The 23055-nt window shown below is 34.1% G+C and overlaps 2 protein-coding genes and 2 pseudogenes across 2 annotated transcripts; 1 reads left to right on the forward strand and 3 right to left on the reverse strand.

Moving 5' to 3' along the window:
- The first annotated feature begins 877 nt into the window (after window positions 1–877).
- Window positions 878–1937, forward strand: LOC133295978 (uncharacterized; annotated as a pseudogene).
- A 5813-nt stretch (window positions 1938–7750) lies between these two features.
- On the reverse strand, window positions 7751–9141 carry LOC133295832 (probable sucrose-phosphate synthase). Its single transcript, XM_061494692.1, has 3 exons — window positions 9135–9141; window positions 8591–8747; window positions 7751–8281 (listed from the first exon to the last, which is right to left on the reverse strand). Exons 1-3 carry the CDS (start codon window positions 9139–9141, stop codon window positions 8044–8046), a joined length of 402 nt encoding a protein of 133 aa, XP_061350676.1. The 3' UTR covers window positions 7751–8043.
- Window positions 8726–11311, reverse strand: LOC133295833 (probable sucrose-phosphate synthase; annotated as a pseudogene).
- Window positions 11312–11372: 61 nt separating this feature from the next.
- On the reverse strand, window positions 11373–17308 carry LOC133295963 (probable sucrose-phosphate synthase). Its single transcript, XM_061494903.1, has 13 exons — window positions 16903–17308; window positions 16729–16818; window positions 16386–16630; window positions 16181–16244; window positions 15344–16042; window positions 14627–14743; window positions 14332–14463; window positions 14036–14212; window positions 13617–13670; window positions 13470–13532; window positions 12429–13388; window positions 12155–12282; window positions 11373–11853 (listed from the first exon to the last, which is right to left on the reverse strand). Exons 1-13 carry the CDS (start codon window positions 17080–17082, stop codon window positions 11574–11576), a joined length of 3189 nt encoding a protein of 1062 aa, XP_061350887.1. The 5' UTR covers window positions 17083–17308; the 3' UTR covers window positions 11373–11573.
- Window positions 17309–23055: the final 5747 nt, after the last annotated feature.

Below are 23055 nucleotides of genomic sequence, written 5' to 3' on the forward strand. Positions count from 1 at the left end.
GACTAATGATATACCAAAATATCTTATGCTATATAACAATAGTATACATGGTTGCGAAGCTAGGGCATCTACAGTGGTTGGTCAAGTTTATCAACTCTCCTTATGTTGATATTTGTCCTATGGCATTTTTTAATTTTATTTTGTTTTATTATTATTATTATTATTTTAGAAAGAAGGTTTTGTTTGTTTAGGTAATAGGACCGAGGTCCACTCCTATCGCAGATTATTATAAAATAAAAGAGTAATTTTTTATTTTATTTTTTTGGTACATAAAAGAGTAATTTTATTCGCACAAATGATCCTATATTTACACAATTTTTATGATCTGATTAAAATTGATATATTTCAATTTTTTATCAATTTTTCAGAGTAAATACCCTTTTTAGCCCCTGGCAATATCCATGTAGTCCTTTTCAGTCCCTAGCAATAAAAAAGAAACAAATTGGTACTTGAAATAACAAAAAAAGGGCCACGTTGATCCTTCTGTTAACTCCCCCGTAACGGCCAAACTAACGGTGTCCATGTAGCACGTTAGTGTGCTGACGCGGCTTGGATGTTTGACAGCATGGAAGAAGAGACGACGACGTTTTGTTGCAAATGGGTTGAGAGCTTTTCAAATTAGCGGACGACGTCGTTTCTTGAGTTGAGAATGAACCCTGAAGATGAAAATCGCCCAAAATGCTCAATCGAACCCTAAACACCAAAATCCCCCAAATTAATGAAATGAACCGTAGACAGAAATAAGCCCCCAAATTCTCCGGACGTTGATGACCGAAAATCGACGACAGTGATGTTTTCCAAATTAGAGTTTATGCGATCACAGATATATATAGATATAGTTCTTATTTATATTTCCATCTTGATTTGTCTCAAGGTCATGGATGCACGTGGTGAGAAATCACTAGCTCTATTTCCTGCTAAATTTCAGAAAAGCATGTGGATAAAACAAGGTTTGTCCTATTTAAGAAGCAATGCAATACTTATTGTTTTAACTTGTTACTCAATATGTTATTTATTTTCTTTTATTAATTGTTTTATTGATAGTGTTATGTCTTTCTCGTTGAACCAATGATTTTGTGTTATCACTAGGCTCCAGACATGATTGAAAGTATGATCAATCTCAATCATAGAATGGATAGGGGCTCTCTTGTCAACTGTAACTAGCTAGATGTGTTTCATTATTCAAGAATTGGGAAAATTCTTTTATGCTAATAATGAGTTAGTCCGTATCACTCCACTAACCCATTTTGTCAATCAATCTGTTTTATCAAACTTGAACATATTTATAGTCTGTAGACTCTATACTGCTTGAAACATTGATTGTGGGCTATTTGCATTATCTGGGGAATTGGCTAGAGAACCATCTATTCATCTACGTTCAAGCCATCAACCAAAAAATTTGAGGTTGAAACATGATCTAAAAATTGAAATGTCTATTGAGTTTTCAAAACTATTACTTTCTTGGTCTGGCTTCACATCGTTGATCAACCAACCCCATATGCTTGCTCAATGTGTAGGGAGCTTTGTTGTAGTTGATTAAAGTGGAAATGAGAAGGCTCTTGAATCAGGTAGCAAGGTTGCATGTCTTGTTTCTCAAGTTCTTTTCTATGAACAAGTCCGAGCACTACAGAAATCTTCAAAATGGTGTGCACTTGTTTACAGCTCTGATTTACTTGCATTGTGCTCCCTTGTTGAATAATCATATACTGCTTTCTACATTGAACTTGGATTTTATATGCCTGCCATATAGGCCTGAAATTTTTAAATATGGGATGGTAGATGATTCAAATGAAAGAACTACCTCCGAAAAAGGGAATGAGACGGATGCCAGTGATGATGATGGACTACCTCCGTTTGAAGCCAATACAAATAGGATGAGACATATTGAGCTGCAAGCTAAGGAAGATTCAGAATCTAGTTCGGATAAAGATGATTGATTTATCTAGTCAGGCTCCCACGCTTGTATAATGAATACATTCAAGTTCTTTAGACAATGCATGTGAAAAATTGTTTCTGTCCTGTCTTTATGGGCTAATTGCTCTGAATATGTGATTGCATTGACTTGTGAAATTATAAAACACAATGGACAAATCATTTGCTTGATAATTTTACACCTCATAACATGAATAATATATTACGGAGAGATAAATGAAAATGTGGAAGTAATTGTGAGCCGCTTCATAAACTCTAATTTGGGGAGATCAACTGGGAGTACTTCAATAGGGGGAAGAACACTGACAAGGACCGCCGGTCGTAAGTGCAAATGTGGGAGACAAAGTATTGTCTATACCTCCAAAACTGAGAGAAACCTAAACAGGGCTTTCCTTGGGTGTCCTAATTTCAAGGTATACATGTGTAATCTGCCCCTTTATTAAGTTGAAACACTTGCTAATCGTGGTTTGTTTTTTTGGCAGGAGAAGAAGCTGTTTTGTGATTTTTTTAGATGGGTAGATGACGTCTGTAATGAACGGATGGAGCTGGAAGATGCAACAATTCACAATGTGGAGTTGGATGTTGCTAAAATTAATTTCAAGTTGAAGTATGTGGACATGATGATGAAAGAGCAAGATGTGAAGATTAGTGAGCAAGAAATTAAGCTTCATGAGCAGGAAAAAAAGCTGAATGATCTATACCTGAAGATGGTGGAGGAGTTAGATAGGATGGACAAACAAATTAGGAATGTTGGTAGGTCAGCTAGGGTCTTAGGTGCTTCTTGTATAGGTGTGATCGTCATGTGTATGTTTGTTGTTAGTGTTGTAACATTCAAAACAAGTTACCCCAATGTATTTTTTCTTCAATAGTGTAATGAGTACTCAGTAATCTTGTTATCCAAATTAATGAAGAAGGATGTATTATATGGCCTATTCTGTGTTGGTTGGAATCTGTCTGCATCATACATTTCTGGATTAATAATAAAGAAGCTTTGAATGTATTCCTTTATGTCTGATTGCATCATATATTTGTGTATTCAATGCCATCTCAATGCTATTTTTGTTGTAGTATGGTATATTGCATACTTAGGCATGGAATGAATGTGTCAGTTTGCTGCATTGTATCACAAACCAGAATGTACAGATATAGATGTCTAAATCAAGAAATTGCTGTTACACAAGTTCCATGTTGGATATTAGATTTGTCAATCATGCCAAAACACGAGGGCCATTTTGGTCCCTGACAAATTGCACAAGGACCTTTTTGGTCCCTGACAAAAAGCACGGGGCCCTTATTGGTCCCTAACCAGAGAAAAATAGGCACATGACTTCATTGATTTTCTATGCATTCCAAGTTTACAAAATAGATGTGCAGAATGTACACATACAGGAGTGCTGTCCAATTTGTTAAAACAGAAGACATTGATGTCCAACTATAATTACAGATCTAGTTTCTTTTGTTGAGCAGGAGCTATTTTACCCCTGATATTTCTTAAAACCCTTTGATGTGCTTCCATCCTCCTCATAATGTAGCACCTCAATTCCTCTAAGAGACGACGTCGTCCGCTAATTTGGAAAGCTCTCAACAGGTCGTCGATTTTCGATCATCAACGTCCGGAGAATTTGGGGGTTTATTTCTGTTTAGGGTTCATTTCATCAATTTGGGGGATTTTGGTGTTTAGGGTTCGACTGAGCATTCTGGGCGATTTTCATCTTCAGGGTTCATTCTCAACGCAAGAAACGACGTTGTCCACTAATTTGGAAAGCTCTCAACCCATTTGCAACAAAACGTCATCGTCTCTTCTTCCATGCTGTCAAACTTCCAAGCCACGTCAGCACACTAACGTGCCACATGGGCACCGTTAATTTGGCTGTTACGGGGGAGTTAACAAAAGGATCAACGTGGCCCCTTTTTTTTTATTTCATGGAGTAATTTGTCCATTTTTTATTGATAGGGACTGAAAATGATTTCGAGGATATTGTTAGGAACTAAAAAGGGTATTTACTCATTTTTTTTATATGTTTGTAGTCGGACTCGTTCAGACGCTTAACAAAAGTTTTTCTCATCATAAAAAAATATACAATATTATTATGCCTATCTTTTTTTATATCTATTCTATCTACTTATTTTCAATATTATTATATTAGAATCTCAATTAATTTTTATTTTTTCTCTCTCTTATTGAGATATCCAACAGTCTTAAAGATAACTAGGTAGAGTAGATAGAAAAAAATATAGACATAATATCTCATCTTCATAAAAAAAAATTAAAAAGTTAAGATTTTTATTTAATTTGAAAAAACAGTTAATCATAAATGGCTAATTAATTTAATGAAATGAAGTCATGATTTAATTAACTCGTTAATTATTTATTAGCTCCTTTCAAATTTAACATTTTAGCTTAATTCTCCCATTAAAATTCATTACATATGTTGAAGAATAAACCCGAATATTCTTTATTTTAAGCATAGGAGGAGTAAAGGAAGAAAGACGATTGGTCCACCAACCATTACAGTCTCCAAGACGTCATTATCAGTGTCAATGTGGTAATTCCCTCAACAATGTGAACGAACATGATTTAGTCATATCCCATAAACTGAAAGATACCAAAGACTGAGCTATAAAAATTTAAATAACGATGCTATGTGGTAAGATTTTTAAGACCAATTTGATGAGTTGTGTGGTACCAGGTACCTAAGATATAACGCGATCAACCAATACATGAAACCTACATTACTAGGTATTAAATTGTAATGCAAGCAAACTTCGCAATCCTACCGCTTATGGAGAACACATCCATTATCCAAACACATGCCATTCGAGTTCAGAGAAGGATAGTTATGAATTCTTCCATCAATAGGAAATAAAATAATGTGTGTCCTGGAAAGAAATTTGTCGGTTTTGTTAGATTCGTAGCTCAACCATATTAGCTATAAATGGGAATAAAAAAAAGACATAATATTCTCACTTTACGGGTAGGGAAGAACGGAACGTTTTGGACATTTACATTCTCTTTACATGTTCTATACAATTCCATGGACTAATATTGTTTTTTGTTTGGCTTCGTGAACTTAAATTTCCAATTAATACATGAGTTTTGCTTTGAATGCATAGCATAATGTAGTTGGCATTAATTGAGGCGAAATTAAATGTGAAGGCAATATTTTGTTGCTTTTGCGTTATGAAAATTTCTGTTTATAAGTGTATTATAAGAATATCTATTTAACTTGATACTTATAATTTATTTTTTTTAATAATTTCTTCTGATTATTTTTTTATCGTTTGATCAAAATTATAATTTATTTTGAAGTTTACATTTCTGCAGCTGCGTGCAGCAATCAAATACTTGTCATTTATATACTTCAAAGCATTAAATGCGGGAAATCATAACCATACAACAGATGAAAACATTAAATGTGGGAAATCATAATCATACACATGTCGTTGTTGTACGTAAAGCGGCTATAGAAATGATTTTACCATTTATTTTTCCTTATAACTTTATATGATTACTTTTTTTATCATGCCATCAAAATTAAATTAACAGTTGTCACTTGATATTATTTTATAATTATTGATTTAATTTTGATTTAATAAAAAAATTATAAGAGGTTATAAAGAAGAAAAAAATTAATATTATTTATATAAAAAAAGGCATATCCTCATTATATATCTGAAAGTAGTTTCTATTAACACTATTCTAACAACATTTATTATGTCGAAATCACTTTGCAAATAATTTTTTCTAATCAAAAATGAATTTTACTCAAATTTAAATTTAATTAAAATTAATTTTACAAAGTTAACTTTATCCAAAATCGAGTTTGCAATTATTGATCCAAATACACTAAGTTGTTTAAAAGACTAAATATAATTATATCTCAAGGGATGAACCTATCTTATACAATTATTTATCCTAATTCAGAAAGTTATATTAAGGATCAGGAATTCTGTATAATTATCTGAGAAATTTATAATAAATTATGTAAAATGTAATATAGAAAGTGGATTGACGTTAGTTGGTGGAGGCTCAACTGCTACCAACCTACGTGCTATCTTATCATTGAGTGATGAGCGAGTTAACAGGACAATTAGGCGACAGGTGGCTTACTCTGGGTTTTAGACCCTCAACTCAAGAATCTACGCACGCAACCATAAATTATATTTGCCCTGCGTTATAGCCAAAACGCAAAAATGGTTTATGTTTTGTGAAGATGTTAAATGAATTGCAACTCTCTCTTCAATAACAATAATTTAGAGTAGATAAATGGAACAGCCCTTTCTTACAAAAGATTTGTAAAAAATTTTGGGATACACTACCCAAAAGCTAGCTTAAAAGGTGGGATGTCCAAGGCCTTATAAAGGCGACATTAGTTACCCACACAATCAGTGGGAGTGTCCAAGGCCTTATAAAGGCGACATTAGTTACCCAACACAATCAATGAGAGACTATATATCTCAACACGCCCCCTCATGCAAGAGTACTTTAGGCTAGAAGGGTGAAATTGCACAGGCACAATTTTTGGTTTATCTTTTTGTGCTTTTTATTTTAATACCACTTAAAAGTTGGGGGCCGTGAGAATCGAACTTGTGACTTTATGGTCACTCAAACTGTCTGATACCATGTAAAAAACTTTGGGATACACCACCCAAAAACTAACTCAAAGGGTAGGAGTGTCCAAAGCTTTATAAAAGTCACATTAGTTACCCACACAATAAATGTGAGACTATATATCTCAACAAACTTATTTGCAAAATTAGCTGGTCCAATATAGTTAGCCGAAAAATAACATCATCCTGTTTAATTATTAGACGGACCAACTTGAAACAAAATAACAAAGGAAAATTTAATAGGTTTTTTGCATTTTTCTACTAAAATATGGAGATGGAAAATTAGTTGAGAGTTCACTTGTATTAATAGTTAGAAGTCAAAGCCTCTGCCCATGTCCTAAAAAGAATTGCACCTTGGACGGGACGCGTAGATGTGTATGGGATTCAAGTCAATACATCCTTATGGCAAAATGTCACTGTACGGACAGATAGCTTTTACATAACTCTTAATTTCAAAATCAGGGAAGTCAACTGAGCAACGGAGAACAAATGAAACGAAATATTATGGGCAACTTATATTCGAAACCAATAATGCCACAAGACAAATCAAAAATGTATTTTGACACTCAAGGCATCATACATTGTTCGAGTAGAAACGATCTGCTTTCTTTATGATTCACAAAGTTCTAGCACAATGATAATTGTTGACCTAAACCGAACCTTCTATACTCTTGGTACTGGATTCTTCTGTATTCTGAGTTTTTGATTTCAACCTCGTAATCTTTATTTATTATAGATTTAACATGACTGAAAGGGAAATGGGAAAAGAAAAGTATTTTGAGTATAAGAGTAAGTTTGACTTCCAGCGATACTGTGACCACGAGAAAGGCCAAGGTAATATAGAAAAATAGAAACAAGGCATGCAGATAGAAATGAGACTCGGCCTTATGTATTAAAAATGTAACATCTAGATACTATTAGACTTATATTTGTGTATAAATTTACTTCTTTATTTTATTTTTTTCCTTTTCTTACTTTCATGTAAAGTGATGCCACCTCACAGGATGTTACAAAACCAGTGTGGGAAACCTGTGCGTGAGAAAGTGATTGAAGGAATTCTGTTATTCAATTTTTCTTCATGTTTCTGCACTCTACCTTCTAACAGATACAAAACTAAGAGGCACCACAAGTGGAACAAGAGGAAATATGCTTCATGGGGCAAGGTTGTGACAAAGAGAATGATTATGGAAGTCACAGAGGAGGGAAAAGGAAAAGAGCATTATGAACATTATGGACAAATGTCAGATTATCAGATTATTAGTAGGTTTCACAGAAGACCACAAGGGGGCGTTTGGTACAGGAGAAATATTTATTTGTCCGGGAATCTCGATTTTCAAAAATATGACTTTTGCATTCAGTTTACGATAATATCTGAAAATTTAAAATTTAGAAAAATTCAATTTTCTGAGAATCTCTCAAAATTCCGCGTACCAAACGCTCCCTAAGAGTCATAACAAAACACAAATGACTTTCATCCCTTGAGATATCCTACTTTTTCCATCAAAGCCTGGATGTCAGCACTACTACTCTACTCAATATCCTACTTTCTAATGGCATGACATCTGAAAGAGGATAGCTTCTGCTATTATAGAGTTGACTAATTCCACCGCTTCCGAGTCCCTTCAATATCACAGTTTTGTGTAAGCCACCAAGCAGTCCTTCATAATCTATGTCGCCATATTCTCCCACAAACACCACCATCTTTGACAGATCAAAACCCCATCGAACACACAGGTATCTAAAGGAAAAAAGCACATAAAGCCATCAGATGTCAGAGCAAAATTAAGCAATAAAACTGTCGAGAGTCACAACAGCCAAAAAGAGGAAATCACGCGAGAGAAAAGTGTGATAGTTCCTAGATGCGGAAGAGCATGGCTGATAAATAGCATCCTGGTACATTTGCACACCCGTGAATATAAGAAAGAAATGAAGCAACTGTCCATATTCTCTCATGTCTCCATCCGAAAAAGGGAGAAAAGGAAACACCAACACATACAACAATACCAACTTTTGACACGATGGAATTTTGTAATATAGTCAACAATACCTGAGGGCTTGAGAACGAGATGCCAGTACTGGAATTACGTTCAGTCTTGTCCCATTCTCACAATATATAGGATGGCAACGTAGAGCTTGAATCCTCAGTACCTTACTAACCTCCTTCCCCGGAGGAGCCTGCAAAAATAAGACAAAACAAGAAAACTCTTAAAATCTTGAAGAAGAAAAAAACTGCACAAAAATTCCCCTCAGAATCTTAAAAACTAACAAAATTGCTATTTATACAAAATCATTAAAAACTAGAATGAAAAATTACCATTCCTAGCTTTCACATATCGAAACAGTAGTCAGTAGAAATAGAAATGTAATTTGTTCATCACTCTCACCCTTCTTACTATTGACTGAATCTGCCCAACATACTAGACTAAACACATAGAGATCGATATCATCTTGTTCAGGAAGATATTACCAAAAGAAGACTTCAAACTTTCTCTGTTTCTTCTTCTCAACAATTGGTTGATATCCTTACAAAAGCTCTCCTCCCTACACAGTTTCACACTCTTCTTTCAAAGATGGGAGTTCATAATATTTACTCTCCATCTTGAGGGGGAGTATTAGACTTATATTTGTGTATAAATTTACTTCATTATTTTTCTTTTCTTTTCTTACTTTCATGTAAAGTGATGCCACCTCACAGGTTATTATAATCGTTTTGCTTATTCATAGATATATAGGTGTAATCCATTTGTACAAAACCAGTGCGTGACCTGTGCGTGAGAAAGTGATTGAATGAATTCTGTTATTCAATTTTTCTTCTATCTTCTAACAGATACAAAACTAGGAGGCACCACAAGTGGAACAAGAGGAAATATGCTTCATGGGGCAAGGTTGTGACAAAGAGAATGATTATGAAAGTTAGAGAGGAGGGAGAAGGAAAAAAACATTATGAACATTGTGGACAAATGTCAGATTATCAGATTATTAGTAGGTTTCACAGAAGACCAGAAGAGGCATAACAAAACACAGATGACTTTCATCCCTTGATATATCCTATTTTTTCCATCAAAGACTGGATGTCAGCACTGCTACTCTTGGGGCTGTCTAATGGCATGACATCTGAAAGAGGATAGCTTCTGCTATTAGAGTTGACTAATTCTACAGCTTCCAATTGGCAAGACATCTGAAAGAGGATAGCTTGATAGAGTTGACTAATTCTACCGCTTCCGAGTCCCTTCAATATCACAGTTTTGTGTAAGCCACCAAGCAGTCCTTCATAATCTGTGTCACCGTATTCTCCAACAAACACCACCATCTTTGACGGATCAAAACCCCATCGAGCACACAGGTATCTAAAGGAAAAGCACATAAAGCCATCAGATGTCAGTACAAAATTAAGCAATAAAACTGTCAAGAGTCACAACAGCCAAAAAGAGGAAATCATGCAAGAGAAAAGTGTGATAATTCCTAGATGCGGAAGAGCATGGTTGAGAAATTGCTCTGTCCTGGAACATTTGCACATCCGTGAATATAAGAAAGGAATAGAGCAACTGTCCATATCCTCTCATCCCTCCATCACCGAAAAAAGGAGAAAAGGAGACGCCAATACATACAACAATACAAACTTTTGGCATGATGAAATTTCTGGAATAGAGTCAACAATACCTGAGGGCTGGGGAACAAGATGCCAGTACTGGATTACATTCAGTCTTGTCTCATTCTCACAATATATAGGATGGCAATACAGAGCTTGAATCCTCAGTAGGAACCTGCAAAAATAAGACAAAACAAGAAAACTCAGAAAATCTTGAAGAAGAAAAAAACCTGCACAAAAATTACTTCAGAATCTTAAAAACTAACAATGATGCTATTTATACAAAATCATTAACAACTAGAATGAAAAATTACCATTACTGGCTTTGCACATCGAAAGCATAACAGTAGTCAGTGGAAATGTTTTCAGCAGGGCTCACAATTTGTTCATCACTCTCACCCTTCTTACTATTGATTGAATCTGGCCAACTTACTAAAAGGTTGTTGAATAGCAATGCGTATCCTGTATCGCTTGGCCGATTTTTTGTATCTTGTATTGTGAATCTGAATCATAAGATACAGAAATATAATAAAAAATAATTTAAAAATACATATTAAAATATTAATTTAATTATTTCCTTTATTAATACAAATTTTTCAGATTGGTTTTTGAATTTAAATCACAAATCAAATCTTTATTTTTTTCCTTATTAATAATAATTTTTTAATTGTTTTAATTTAAATCATAAATTAAATATTAATTCCTTTTTTTCATATTAAAAATTACAAATTTTAATTTAATTTTCATACGATATCGTATCGTCCGATACAACACACTTTCCGATACAACCCACGATACATATTGTTATGCTACTGAATCGTATCGTACGAGTCATATTGCGTATCGTACAATACTGAAAAATATGCACTAAATACACATAGATTGATTGTCATATTGTTTGGGAACATATTACCAAAGGAAGACTTCAAACTTTCTCTGTTTCTTCTTCTCAACAATTGACTGATATCCTTACAAAAGCTCTCCACCCTACACAGTTTCACACTCTTCTTTCAAAGAGTTCATAATATTTACTCTCCATCTTTGGGGGATTATTAGACTTCTATTTGTGTATAAATTTGCTTTATTTTTATTTATTTTCTTACTTTCATGTAAAGTGATGCCACCTCACAGGTTGTTATAACCGTCTTGTTTATTCATAGATATATAGGTGGATTCCATTTGTACAAAACCAGTGCGTGAGAAAGTGATTGAAGGAATTTGTTATTCAATTTTTCTTCATGTTTCTGCGCTCTACCTTCTAACAAATACAAAACTAAGAGGCACCACAAGTGGAACAAGAGGAAATATACTATATGGGGCAAGGTTGTGACAAAGAGAATGAAGAAAAAAGCATTATAAACATTGTGGACAAATGTCATATTATCATATTATTAGTAGGTTTCACAAGACCACAAAAGGCATAACAAAACCCAAATGGCTTTCATCCCTTGAGATATCCTACTTTTTCTATCAAAGCCTGGATGTCAGCACTGCTACTCTCCTCCGTTGCCTCAACGATGTTGGGGCTGTCTAATGGCATGACATCTGAAAGAGGATAGCTTCTGCTATTATAGAGTTGACTAATTCCACCGCTTCCGAGTCCCTTCAATATCACAGTTTTGTGTATGCCACCAAGCAGTCCTTCATAATCCGTGTCACCATATTCTCCAACAAACACCACCATCTTTGACAGATCAAAACCCCATCGAACACACAGGTATCTAAAGGAAAAGCACATTAAGCCATCAGATGTCAGAACAAAATTAAGCAATAAAACTGTCAAGACTCACACCAGCCAAAAAGAGGAAATCACTCTAGAGAAAAGTATAATAGTTCCTAGATGCAGAAGAGCAAGGCTGATAAATTGCTTCTGTCCTGGCACATTTGCGCATCCGTGAATATAAGAAATGCAGCAACTGTCTATATCCTCTCATCCCCAAAAAGGGAGAAAAGGAGACGCCAATACATATAACAATACCAACTTTTGGCAATATGGAATTTTTGGAATAGAGTCAACAATACCTGAGGGCTTGGGAACGAGATGCCAGTACTGGAATTACGTTCAGTCTTGTCCCATTCTCACAATATATAGGATGGCAACGCAGAGCTTGAATCCTCAGTACTTTACGAACCTCCTTCATGGGAGGGGCCTGCAAAAATAAGACAAAACAAGAAAACTCAGAAAATCTGGAAAAAAAACAAAAACAAACCTCCACAAAAAATTCCTCTCAGAATCTCAAAAACTAACAACGATGCTATTTATACAAAATTATTAACAACTAGAATGAAAAATTACCATTTCTGGCTTTCGCACATTGAAAGCATAACAGTAGTCAGTAGAAATGTTTTCAGCAGGGCTCACAATTTGTTCATCACTCTCACCCTTCTTACTATTGACTGAATCTGCCCAACGTACTAAAGTCTTTCTTAACCCTTCTCCGCCCCAACGGTATTCAATGTGTGAGTGGTAATACAAGTCAACCACAAATGAACGATCTTCAGGATTGTGGGATGGATAGTAGAGATCACTGCCACTACTGCAAATATAAGCATCAAAATCATTGGGACTCGAACCATTTGCCATCATACATGCCTGTATCTCAAATATGTTTAATGATGTAGACAATATGAACCCTACAGAACCCTCAGCCCTCTCCTTTCCAGCAGACTCAAAGATGAGTTTAATGATTTCACAAAGTTCAGAAGTGTTATGAAAATCCACGGCAATGACAAAGAGATGCTTCCTTCTCCTCAATGGCGGAAATTTACCAGCATTTGAATGTTGATCTAACTTGTCTGTAGCCCCACCCCTGCGCGTGTCCTTAGAGATGCCCCTTGACCATGACAAAACAGCATTTTCTAATTTAGCGCTTCTATCAGCAGTGCTTCTATCAGTAGCATTTCCATCAGGATCCAAAGAATTATCATTTCCACTACCCCCACTCTTCTCTCCATCCAATGAAAACTTCAAGTTGAGAGATAAGTCCTGTATATCTCTCAAGGAATCACTGGGTGATTCTGATTCTGAACTTTCGCCTCCATCCTCACTTCGCTGCCATTGTGGATGCCTTGGTTTGCAAGCGGCTATTCTAGACAGGTAAGTCTTACAATGCTCAGGCCATGAAAATAAATGAATATTCTTCAACCCGTTCTGTCTACATTTTGCCCAGAGTTGCTTGTTGCTAACAAGCTTCAAAAGAGCATCTGCAATAGACTGCTGATCATGGGGATCTACAAGCAGACCATTGTCAAGTACCTGTTTTAATAACCAACCAGTCAAGGAAGTTCCAAGGAAACTTTTTCAAATTAATGCATAACCAGTAATCAGTAAGCATACCCGATGAATATCAACAGGACCTCCATTTTTAGTAGCAACCATTGGCAAACCATGAGCAGCTGCCTGTTTAACAAATACGTAAGTTAATGTTTACACCTCCAAAAAGAAATCAACCAATAATAAACAATTATAGATTCAGAAGATCACCTCAATTAAGGTCAGACCAAATGGCTCAATGAAAGCTGGATTAATAAAAACACCCTGCATAGATATTGGATCTAAATGAAATGTAAAATGACAAGATAGCTTGCATGGGAAAGAGAATTAAACAAGATATGAAGTAAGTACATAGATTGACTCACAAAAGTGGAGTTTATTCACACGAGACTATTATACCACGAGAAATAAATAAAGACAAGAGGATGCATTCACACTAGACTATTATATCATGAAGAGGATGCATTCACACATGACGCTGTCTAATACAAATTGAAGAGGGGAGGGGGGGGGGGGGGGGGGGTATCCATGTATGCGGCTAGGTGCCAGTTATACCAATTTTCTCGTAATTCTTCCTGAAACTTGAATTGACACATCACCATTTATTCCAATCAAATCGATAGGGTTACCTTAGTCTTTGCTGCTAGACGATATATGTCAGGAACATCAGATTGTTTGTGGTGTTTAGGATATGCTACTTGCCCATACAGATTATACTTGTCAATCAGTTTAAGAACTGAGAGAAGAACAGAAGCACTTGTGCTTGACATTTCGTCAATTCCGTCTCGGTTACCCATAATTAACGTCTGCAAAGCCCAAAGGAGTGACAGATAATTGATCAGTCAAGCAATGCAAGTAAGCATATGGAAAATCGAGAACAAATGGTACTCAAATAAGTGCAGACTGGTCATTCATAGTTTCATACAAGGTTAGCAAGCTCTTGAAGCGGACGACATTCTCCAAATGCTTTCACCAAAGTTGTGATGTTCTTTTTGGGATCTGGTCTAGCAAGAGCAAGTATCATAGGCTTGCGAGGGTTGGTAAAGAAGCGCATTATCTGTTAATTACAAAGTTTAATTGGCATTAATTCCATTTTTGCATTGGATTTAGAAACAGAACTAGCTAGTCAAGTCAGATCTATTAAATTATAAAACAAAGGCACTGAACTGTCTAAATTATCCAGAAAGCATTAAAAGAAATGTAGAAAGCATTTTTTGAACCTCGGCCCAAATAGGTGGATCTTGGGGGGCGGGATGGTCCAAACTCCCTTCTGGTTCACCTTCTATATCACCATCTTGAGGAACAATATGATGGAACTCCATACCAGGTGGAATCACCTGCAATATACCATGAGATTTTAATATGTCATTTTACATTATATACCACTGACAATGAAATTTTACAAAAAAAATCTCGCATCTGGGACAGGACTACACAAAAAATGCTGTATACAAGAAGTACTATGCAAACTAGGAGCTCTGTCTATGGTCTTTCTAACCCAATGCATTGACATGAAAGAGACTTCCTCTGTCGGGTTTGTAGTCATACACACAAAATAAAGTTGTTCCTTTCCTGGACAAACTAATAAGCCATACCGGCACAAATGAAGATGGAAAATAAAACTCTGTCTCTCATCACAAGTTAAAATAAAAAATCTAAAACAAGAAAAACAGAGAATGTGCTCACAGATGGCCCGATCCAGTACAAATTAAACAACAAGAAAATTTGTTTTAAGTGCCAACTTAAACAGAAATGGTCAAATCAGTTACCAAGAGAGAAAAATGAGCTTACTCTATCTCAATGCAAAGGCATATAAACTTGAAATTTTAACCCTAGCCACCTGAGATCCATAACTCAAAATCATAATTGCCTAATTAGGTCCACACGGAAGGTCATTAAGATGTTGCATGAAAGTTTAATTGCAATCCAGTACTCACCGCCATGCGAGGCATGGATCTACCATAACAGCTCACATTACGCCTGATCCTTGCTCGTAGTTTACGCTCCAATACTGGATCAAAACCATCATACAAGCGCCATTGTTCTTCTATTTCCTGTCTAGTGCTTGTTATGACAACTTCAGTACAATCAAGGGCTAATTCCTCAGCTTCTATCCTACGCATAATCTTGTAAGTTGTGTTTATTTCATCCCTTGATAGTCGACCTTGCTTTAAAAGTTGTTCCAACTTATCTCGACCGAGTGAGTGGCCAGTAAAAAGCATTGGAACATTTAAAGCACCCGATAGAAGAGCAGCAGAGTCACCTGCATCTGCATAATGTCCATGGATGGCAACCGGCCAGACAGCATGCCCACTGCCAATTTGCTCCCCAAGAACTTTGGACATCTGTATAATGTGTTTGAGTGCTCCATCAACAAATTCAGGAATGTAAGGCCAGAGAAGTTCTTTCGGAATATATTTATCCCTTGGACCAAAGGGAATTCGAACGATGTAAGAACCACTGCTCTCTCCCATGTCATCTCCATAACCATCAGTGTTTCTTGGACTCAACATTTCTGTTGGTTCCCCATAGCTCCAATCCACATCCGGCGCCGAAACTTGTCTAGTTAGTAAATCAACCCGGTAAACTCCCGGCATTGATCCTAAAGCCCTTGCGAGTTCCACGACGTACTTAACCTATTTAACAGACAGACAGACAAACCGAAAGAATTTAGTTTCCCACATGACCAGGTAGAAATGAACAATTTTAAGAAAGTGCAGTACAGTGCAGCCAGCGCAGTAAAGTGGAACAAGATAACTGAAAATATGACCTACCTGACCACCAGTATCAGAATCACGTCCTAGCTCCATATTCTCACCTCGTATTAGGCCATGAATGCTGCACGTATACTCAGTTGTTAAAAATCAAGAGTAATCAAATCAAGAAACAAATAGAGTAAATAAAATATTAATCATAATAAGAGCTTGATTTAATTTGGCATTGATTTACATACATGAATGAATGATTGAATGAGAGTACCTTATGAGTACAATATAGAGCTTCTTTCCCTTCTGACTGTTAGCCCAAGACTCCATAGCATCAGCAGAACTGATTCTTGGCAATCTTGCTCTGCCGGCGTCGCCGCCGTGTGCGGAAACATCACTGACCGGATCTCCTTTCTCTCCTTCGGACAAATCTTCAGACATATCAGCAGTAGCTTCCCTGCGCCCTCTCTCGCGTTCGAGTCGACGCTTATTCACTCTATGCGCCGTCTCATTCTCAAGCTAATCAAATCCAACACACACACACACACACACACTCAGTATCATCACCACGATTCTCATCAACAACCAAAAGAAAAAGAGAATAATAATAATCGAACCTGCTTCTTCTGGCGAGCAACGTTCCAAATCCGCCAGCACATGTTCTCCAACCTGGTGTTCCTCTCCTGAGGACTCCTGGTCGAAGAAGCCTACAATATCAGGGCACAAAATCAGTGGAATCTCAATGAATTGAATGGAATAGAGCGAGAGAGAGAGAGAGAGAGAGAGAGTACCCGAACCCAAGAACGGTAGAGATCGGTCTCATCGAAACCGATAACCTCCTCGACGAAGTAGCGGGTAGGACTGAACCTGCCTCTTTCTCTGAGAAGAAGAGAGGACTTGGCATCATCGAGGCCAGGCCCAACGTCCAGTATCGCTTCCAGGTAGCTGTTCAGCCAATCGTTTCCTGCCATCTCTAGCTCTCTCTCCAACAACTGTTACTGTTACTGCTACTGCTACTTCTACTTCTTGATTATGCTTATTCTTATTCTTATGCTTTTAAAGAGACACTTCAAGAACAAGAAGTTTTTATTAAAGAAAAAAAGAATATTCGTATAGAGAGAGAAAACTCTGGAATTGGAGAGAGAGAGAGAGAGAGATGAGAGAAGAACTGTGTGTGCGGGAGCCTCTCCGCCTTTAAGCGGTTAAATTAAATTAAATGTATTTTTTTTGTATTTTAGTTTTGGTCCTAACAAGTCGTGTCAAGGAAGACGCTCACGCGAGCAATCCCTTGGCACTTGTCAGTTGTCAACTAGTTGTGATTGTTATGATGGGTTTTCTTTGTTGTGGTTACGAAATCTCTTATTATTTAAATTCTAAAAACTCATGTCTTTCTTTTTAATATTATTTTATGTCAGTTTATTACGGATTAAAAAAGTATTTAAGTTGTTTACAAAAAAAACATTTTAGTTTATGTTATTTTTATTTTGAATAAAGTACCATTGGTTGCTCAATAAAAATTATAGGGCTTAATTTAATTTTTTAGAAAAAAAAAAAATTGATTCGTGATTTCTCTGAATTCTAAAATAGACACTCTTAATCGAAATTGTGATTTCTTTAAAATTCAAAAAAAAACTTATATCAATTCTTTAAAAAAATTAACATAGATTTATTTTATAATTCAGTTGAATCATGAGTGGATTTTTTTTTTCAAAAAAAATTAACATAGCAGCTTATTTTTATTCTTTTAATTTGTTTTTGTTGTTGTCAAGTTTCTATGTGGATCGCAAGCAACGGCTTCACTTTTTATATAATCTTTTAATTTGTTATTATTATTTTTTTGTGGTAATGTTTATATGTGGATCTCAAGCAATAGCTTTATTGATAATATACTGGTTAATTGTTAAATCACAAGTATCATTTATCGTTGGATCGATTTTTTATCGTGAATTGTATAGATACAAAAATATAATAAAAAATAATTTAAAAATATATCATATCATTAATATCATATAAATTCAAATTTCAAAAATGATACAATAAGTAAAATACATAAGTAAACAAATTGTAACTCAATTATTATCCTACTCATCATCAATCATTAAGACTAATATTATCACTGATATTACTATTAGTATTTTTAGTGACATAACTAATCCAGCATCCTCTTCGTTAGGATAATCGTTTGACTCATGCCTCATTTATTATTCAATAATTCGAGGTCATTTTTTCTTATAATTTTTGAATTGTTTTCAAAAATAAAATATTTCTTCTTAGAGATTGAAGGAAATTATAATATTTATTTAATTTTTTATTTAGTAATACAGGTTCTTTCTATTGATTTCTGAATTTAAATCACAAATCAAATCTATATTTTTTATAATATATATATGTGTGTGCGCGCGCGTGTGACTTTACTTTTCTCCAACCACTTGACTTCTAGCAAATAAATTCGAGAAATCATAATCATACAAAGGTATGTGAAAATATTAAATGCAGGGAATTGTAGTCAATCAATGGTGTAAGGTTTATTGCTGAACGTCCAGCAGCAGGAGAAATAATTTTACCATATATATAATATATATGGGGCAGGTTCTTTTAGCATCAAATTTTAAATGTTGATTTTCGTGAATTTAACGTTTATAATTTATTAGGTCACAATTATTAATTAAAAAGTTTGACATCAATATTAAATGATCTTGTCTCTATATATATGTATATATATATATATGGGGAAAAAAAATTATACTGATATAAGAATAATATGTCTTACATTCAATTTAAATAATTGATCTTTTTATATAATGATTGTAATCTATTGAATTATATTTATTAATTAATTACTAATTTTTAATAAATTATAATGATTAGATGAAGAAAATCATTGCTGGAATACCATGTACACTTGTTATTCTTATTTTGATGCAATTTGGTTATTTCTTTTTTTTTTCTTTTTGGAGTTACCCAACCCTAATTATCTCTTTGAGACGAGTTGGCTCCCTCCGATATCCCCACGAGCTTCGACTCTTTGAGCCAGCTATGGGACTAATCCGGAGTGCGGGGGAACAGTGATGGCTAAAGGTTCAGCCCCCTCCCCAAGAATGCATTCAACGGGAATCGAACACATATCCAACCCCACTAACTCAGCGCCAAATTACCAACTGAGCTGCACCCATTGGGTGGTTATTTCTTCTATATGATTTATCTTTTGCTTTTTATATTTTTAAACTCATATTTAAAATTAAAATATATAAAATTAAAAAATGTATTTAAGTATAAGATTTAACTTTGACACATCAAATTTATCAGATTGCTAGCAGTTCACAAGTAAAAAATGAGCTAAACTTAAATTTAAAAAATTAACTCAGTTTTTAAAAAATGAATTCGTTTCACCATTACTCCTAACCAAAAGTGAATTTCTAGACCCAAAAAATTCAAAGGTTACCTGGAAAAAAATGTCAAGCCGCGGACTAAGGTAAATAATGCCCTCTTATTATGTAGGTAAAATATCCATCTTTGTATTTAACAACAACAAAAAAATATTCATTTTGTATGGTTATGATTTATGATTCTCCAAATTTAATTGTTATATATACAGTAGCTACAGAAACAACAACCTATATATATATATATATATATATATATATATATATATATATATATATAAAATAGAAAATGGTTGTTATTAATATAATTTGAGCACATGAATTATTTTTATTTGTATTTGTAATTTTACAATTTATCGATACTTGTGTATTTAGTAATAAAAATGAAAAAAAATCAAATTAACTGTTTATATTTCTAAATGTTACATTTCATATAAGACTTACTAAAGTATTGTAACACGTCAATTATTATTCAAAGTATTTTTGGAAAATTTTAAATTTTAATAATTTTTCCTTTGAATATATTCAAAGGTGGATTCTAACAACTCTTTTAATCAGATTGTCATTTCACATTAATCCTTCGCTTGTCCAAAGAGTCAATGTTTCATTATTATATATAATAAAAGAAGTCTACAAAAAAAAAACTAGGAGAATACGGGACTCATGGCATACTTTAAAGTGCAAATATTTTTGTAAGTGAATAATAAAAAGAATAATCACTTTTGTTGATAAATATTTAAAGTTATTATTTAAATATTACAAATAATAAATATCAAATAAAAATATAAGATTTATTTATTAAAAAATTCATAAAAATATTAAATACTTTTAATTATTACCTTACAAATATTTTTTTAACAAAATTTTAAAATAATAATAATATAATGCGGATGCGTCTGCTTTCCTATTAAAATGATATCCTGGTTTTTGGAAATACTAAAATACCCTTGAATTGAAAGGTATACATCGTTTTTGGACCTACTTTTCACGGGTTTAGTATATGATCTCAATTATTAGACTACAATTTTATTAAACAATCAGGATTAACCAATTTACGAAACCAATATGCTTACGAAAACAATAGTGATTAAATAACATTACGAAAACACGCATTTTTTTTTTTTTTGGTACGAGGTATCCCCGTTCAACATCTCCGGGTAGGGGTGTTCATCAACCGATCCAAACCGATTCAAACCGCGAAAACCGAACCGAAAAATCGAATAAACCGAAAATCGAAAAATCGGAAACCGAAAGAAAACCGCAAATTTTAATTGGATTGGATCGGTTTTCGGATGGGTTGATGCAAACCGATCCAATCCAAACCGATCCAATATATTAATTATCCTCTACCTACTTGTCTTTTCTCCAATCATAGCCCAAAAATTTCTAAACTCAAGACCCATTAACTCACCAACTAAACCCAAAAAAAAACTTAGTCACCTCTCATCAACTATAGTATTGTTTACTGATATTTTTGTATGTCAATTTTTTTTTTTTTACAAAGTCAATATATACAAAAGATGTTATTTGCACAATAATCACGAAACTAATTTTAGGATATTCAAAAAACCGAAAATCGATCCAATCCAAACCGAAAAAAATTGGATTGGATCGGATCAGATTTGAAAAAAAATCTAAACCGAATGGATGATTACATGATCAAACCGAAGGGATTGGATCGGATGAGTTTTACTTCCAAAACCGATCCAATCCAGACCGCGAACACCCCTATCTCCGGGCACCATGCCCTCGGGGTACGGCCCGTATAGGTTAGCCCTTCATTGTAACAATGGGTGCACTAAGCTTCGCAACCGGAGAAAGGACGAGACTAAAGATTTTCCAAGAAACTGCTTCAGGCAGGGTTTGATCCCTGCACCAAGGGATCCTTTGGGAGCTCAGCTGCCAACTGTGCTACCCTTGGGGTTAAAACACGCATATTTAATTAATAGGAATTACCGTTTCTCATTTTTTAGGAAATAATTTTATCTTCTATATATATATAAAAGCGTGTGGGGTCTATATTTTCTTGTTCTTTCTCTTTTCTTCATGGACCCCATATGGGCTCTACTCACTTTTCTGTGTGTGTTAAAGATAAAATTATTTCATACAACATAAAAAATATTAATCCATAATTCAAAATAATATAAATTTGAAATATAAAAAAGATAAAGTTAAGAATGAGATGCCTTATCCTTTAAGAAATAATAGGCTAAAAAATTAAGCTATTCTGAAAATAATATGCTCTAATTTAGGGATGTTCATCAACCTATCCAAACCGAAAAATCGATAATCGAATAAACCGAAAATCAAAAAATCGAAAATCGATAAAAAAAATCGCAAATTTTAATTAGATTGGATCGATTTTCGGATGAGTTAATGAAAATCGATCCAATCCAAACTGATCCAACCCTTCTACCTATTTAGGCCTTTCCCCAATCATGGTCCAAAAAATTCTAAACCCAAGACCTATTAACCCATCAACTAAACCCAAGAAAAAACTTAGTCACATTTCATCAACAAAATTTTATCTGTGTAGACCTTCATATTTCATTGCCAAGAAAAAAATAACTATAATATCGTTTACTTATGCTTTTGTATTTCAAAAATAAATAAATTACAAAGTCAATATATGCAAAAGATGTTATTTTCACAATAATTATAAAACAAATTTTAGGATTTTCAAAAAACCGAAAAACCCAAACCGAAAAAAGTTGGATTGGATTTGAAAAAAAATTCAAACCGAATGGATGACATGATCAAACCGAATGGATGACATGATCAAACCGAAGAGATTGGATCAGATGATTTTTGCTTCCAAAACTGATACAATCCAAACTGCGAACACCCCTACTCTAATTTAAAGTTGAGTGAAGTAGCTGAAATTTAAGGAAAACGAATTTTTTTAATAAAAACTAAAGGAAATTATTTTTAAAATACAAACGGTTGATATTTAAGGATTAAAAGTTTAAAATAAAATTTTAAAGTAAAAAAAATTATTTTGAAATTATAATTACCCAAGATATAAAACGAAAGAATAAATTTAAAAATAAAAAAGTAATCAATAATTTGATATAAAAAATTTAAAAAATAATGATAAAATTTCGTGTCTTAAAAAAATAAAGAGAAAAAGAATTCTTATGTTGTAGGAGAGCTCTTTTCTCATGTTAGTGAGAGTTCGTTTTGCGTGCAATAATTTTTTTTGTTTTTTTTATTTTTTATGTGTGGGCCCCACCATGAATTTGAGTGTGTAGGAGATTTCCTCCTCTCCAATAACATGAGAAAAGCATTGCCCACAAATAAATACAGCAGAAAATTTATCTCAGTCAAATCTATTTCATTGTATTGGGATATAGAAAAATATACTTTTCCATATTATTAAAATATTTTAAATTCAAAATTTTGAAATGGTCATACATGCCTTTATATTAAAATTATGAAGTGTTTTAGTTTTAAATATGACAGGTTTATTTATTCTTTACCTTATATTGGTATATTTGGCAATAGCGCAACAAGGACATTCATGATGGAGGAAGACAATAAAGCTAGTGTGATTCAAAAAAT

Source organism: Gastrolobium bilobum, unplaced genomic scaffold, assembly GCF_033153095.1.
Source record: "Gastrolobium bilobum isolate Gb01-03AN ecotype WA unplaced genomic scaffold, APGP_CSIRO_Gbil_v1 utg2195, whole genome shotgun sequence".
NCBI classification, from domain to species: domain Eukaryota; kingdom Viridiplantae; phylum Streptophyta; class Magnoliopsida; order Fabales; family Fabaceae; genus Gastrolobium; species Gastrolobium bilobum.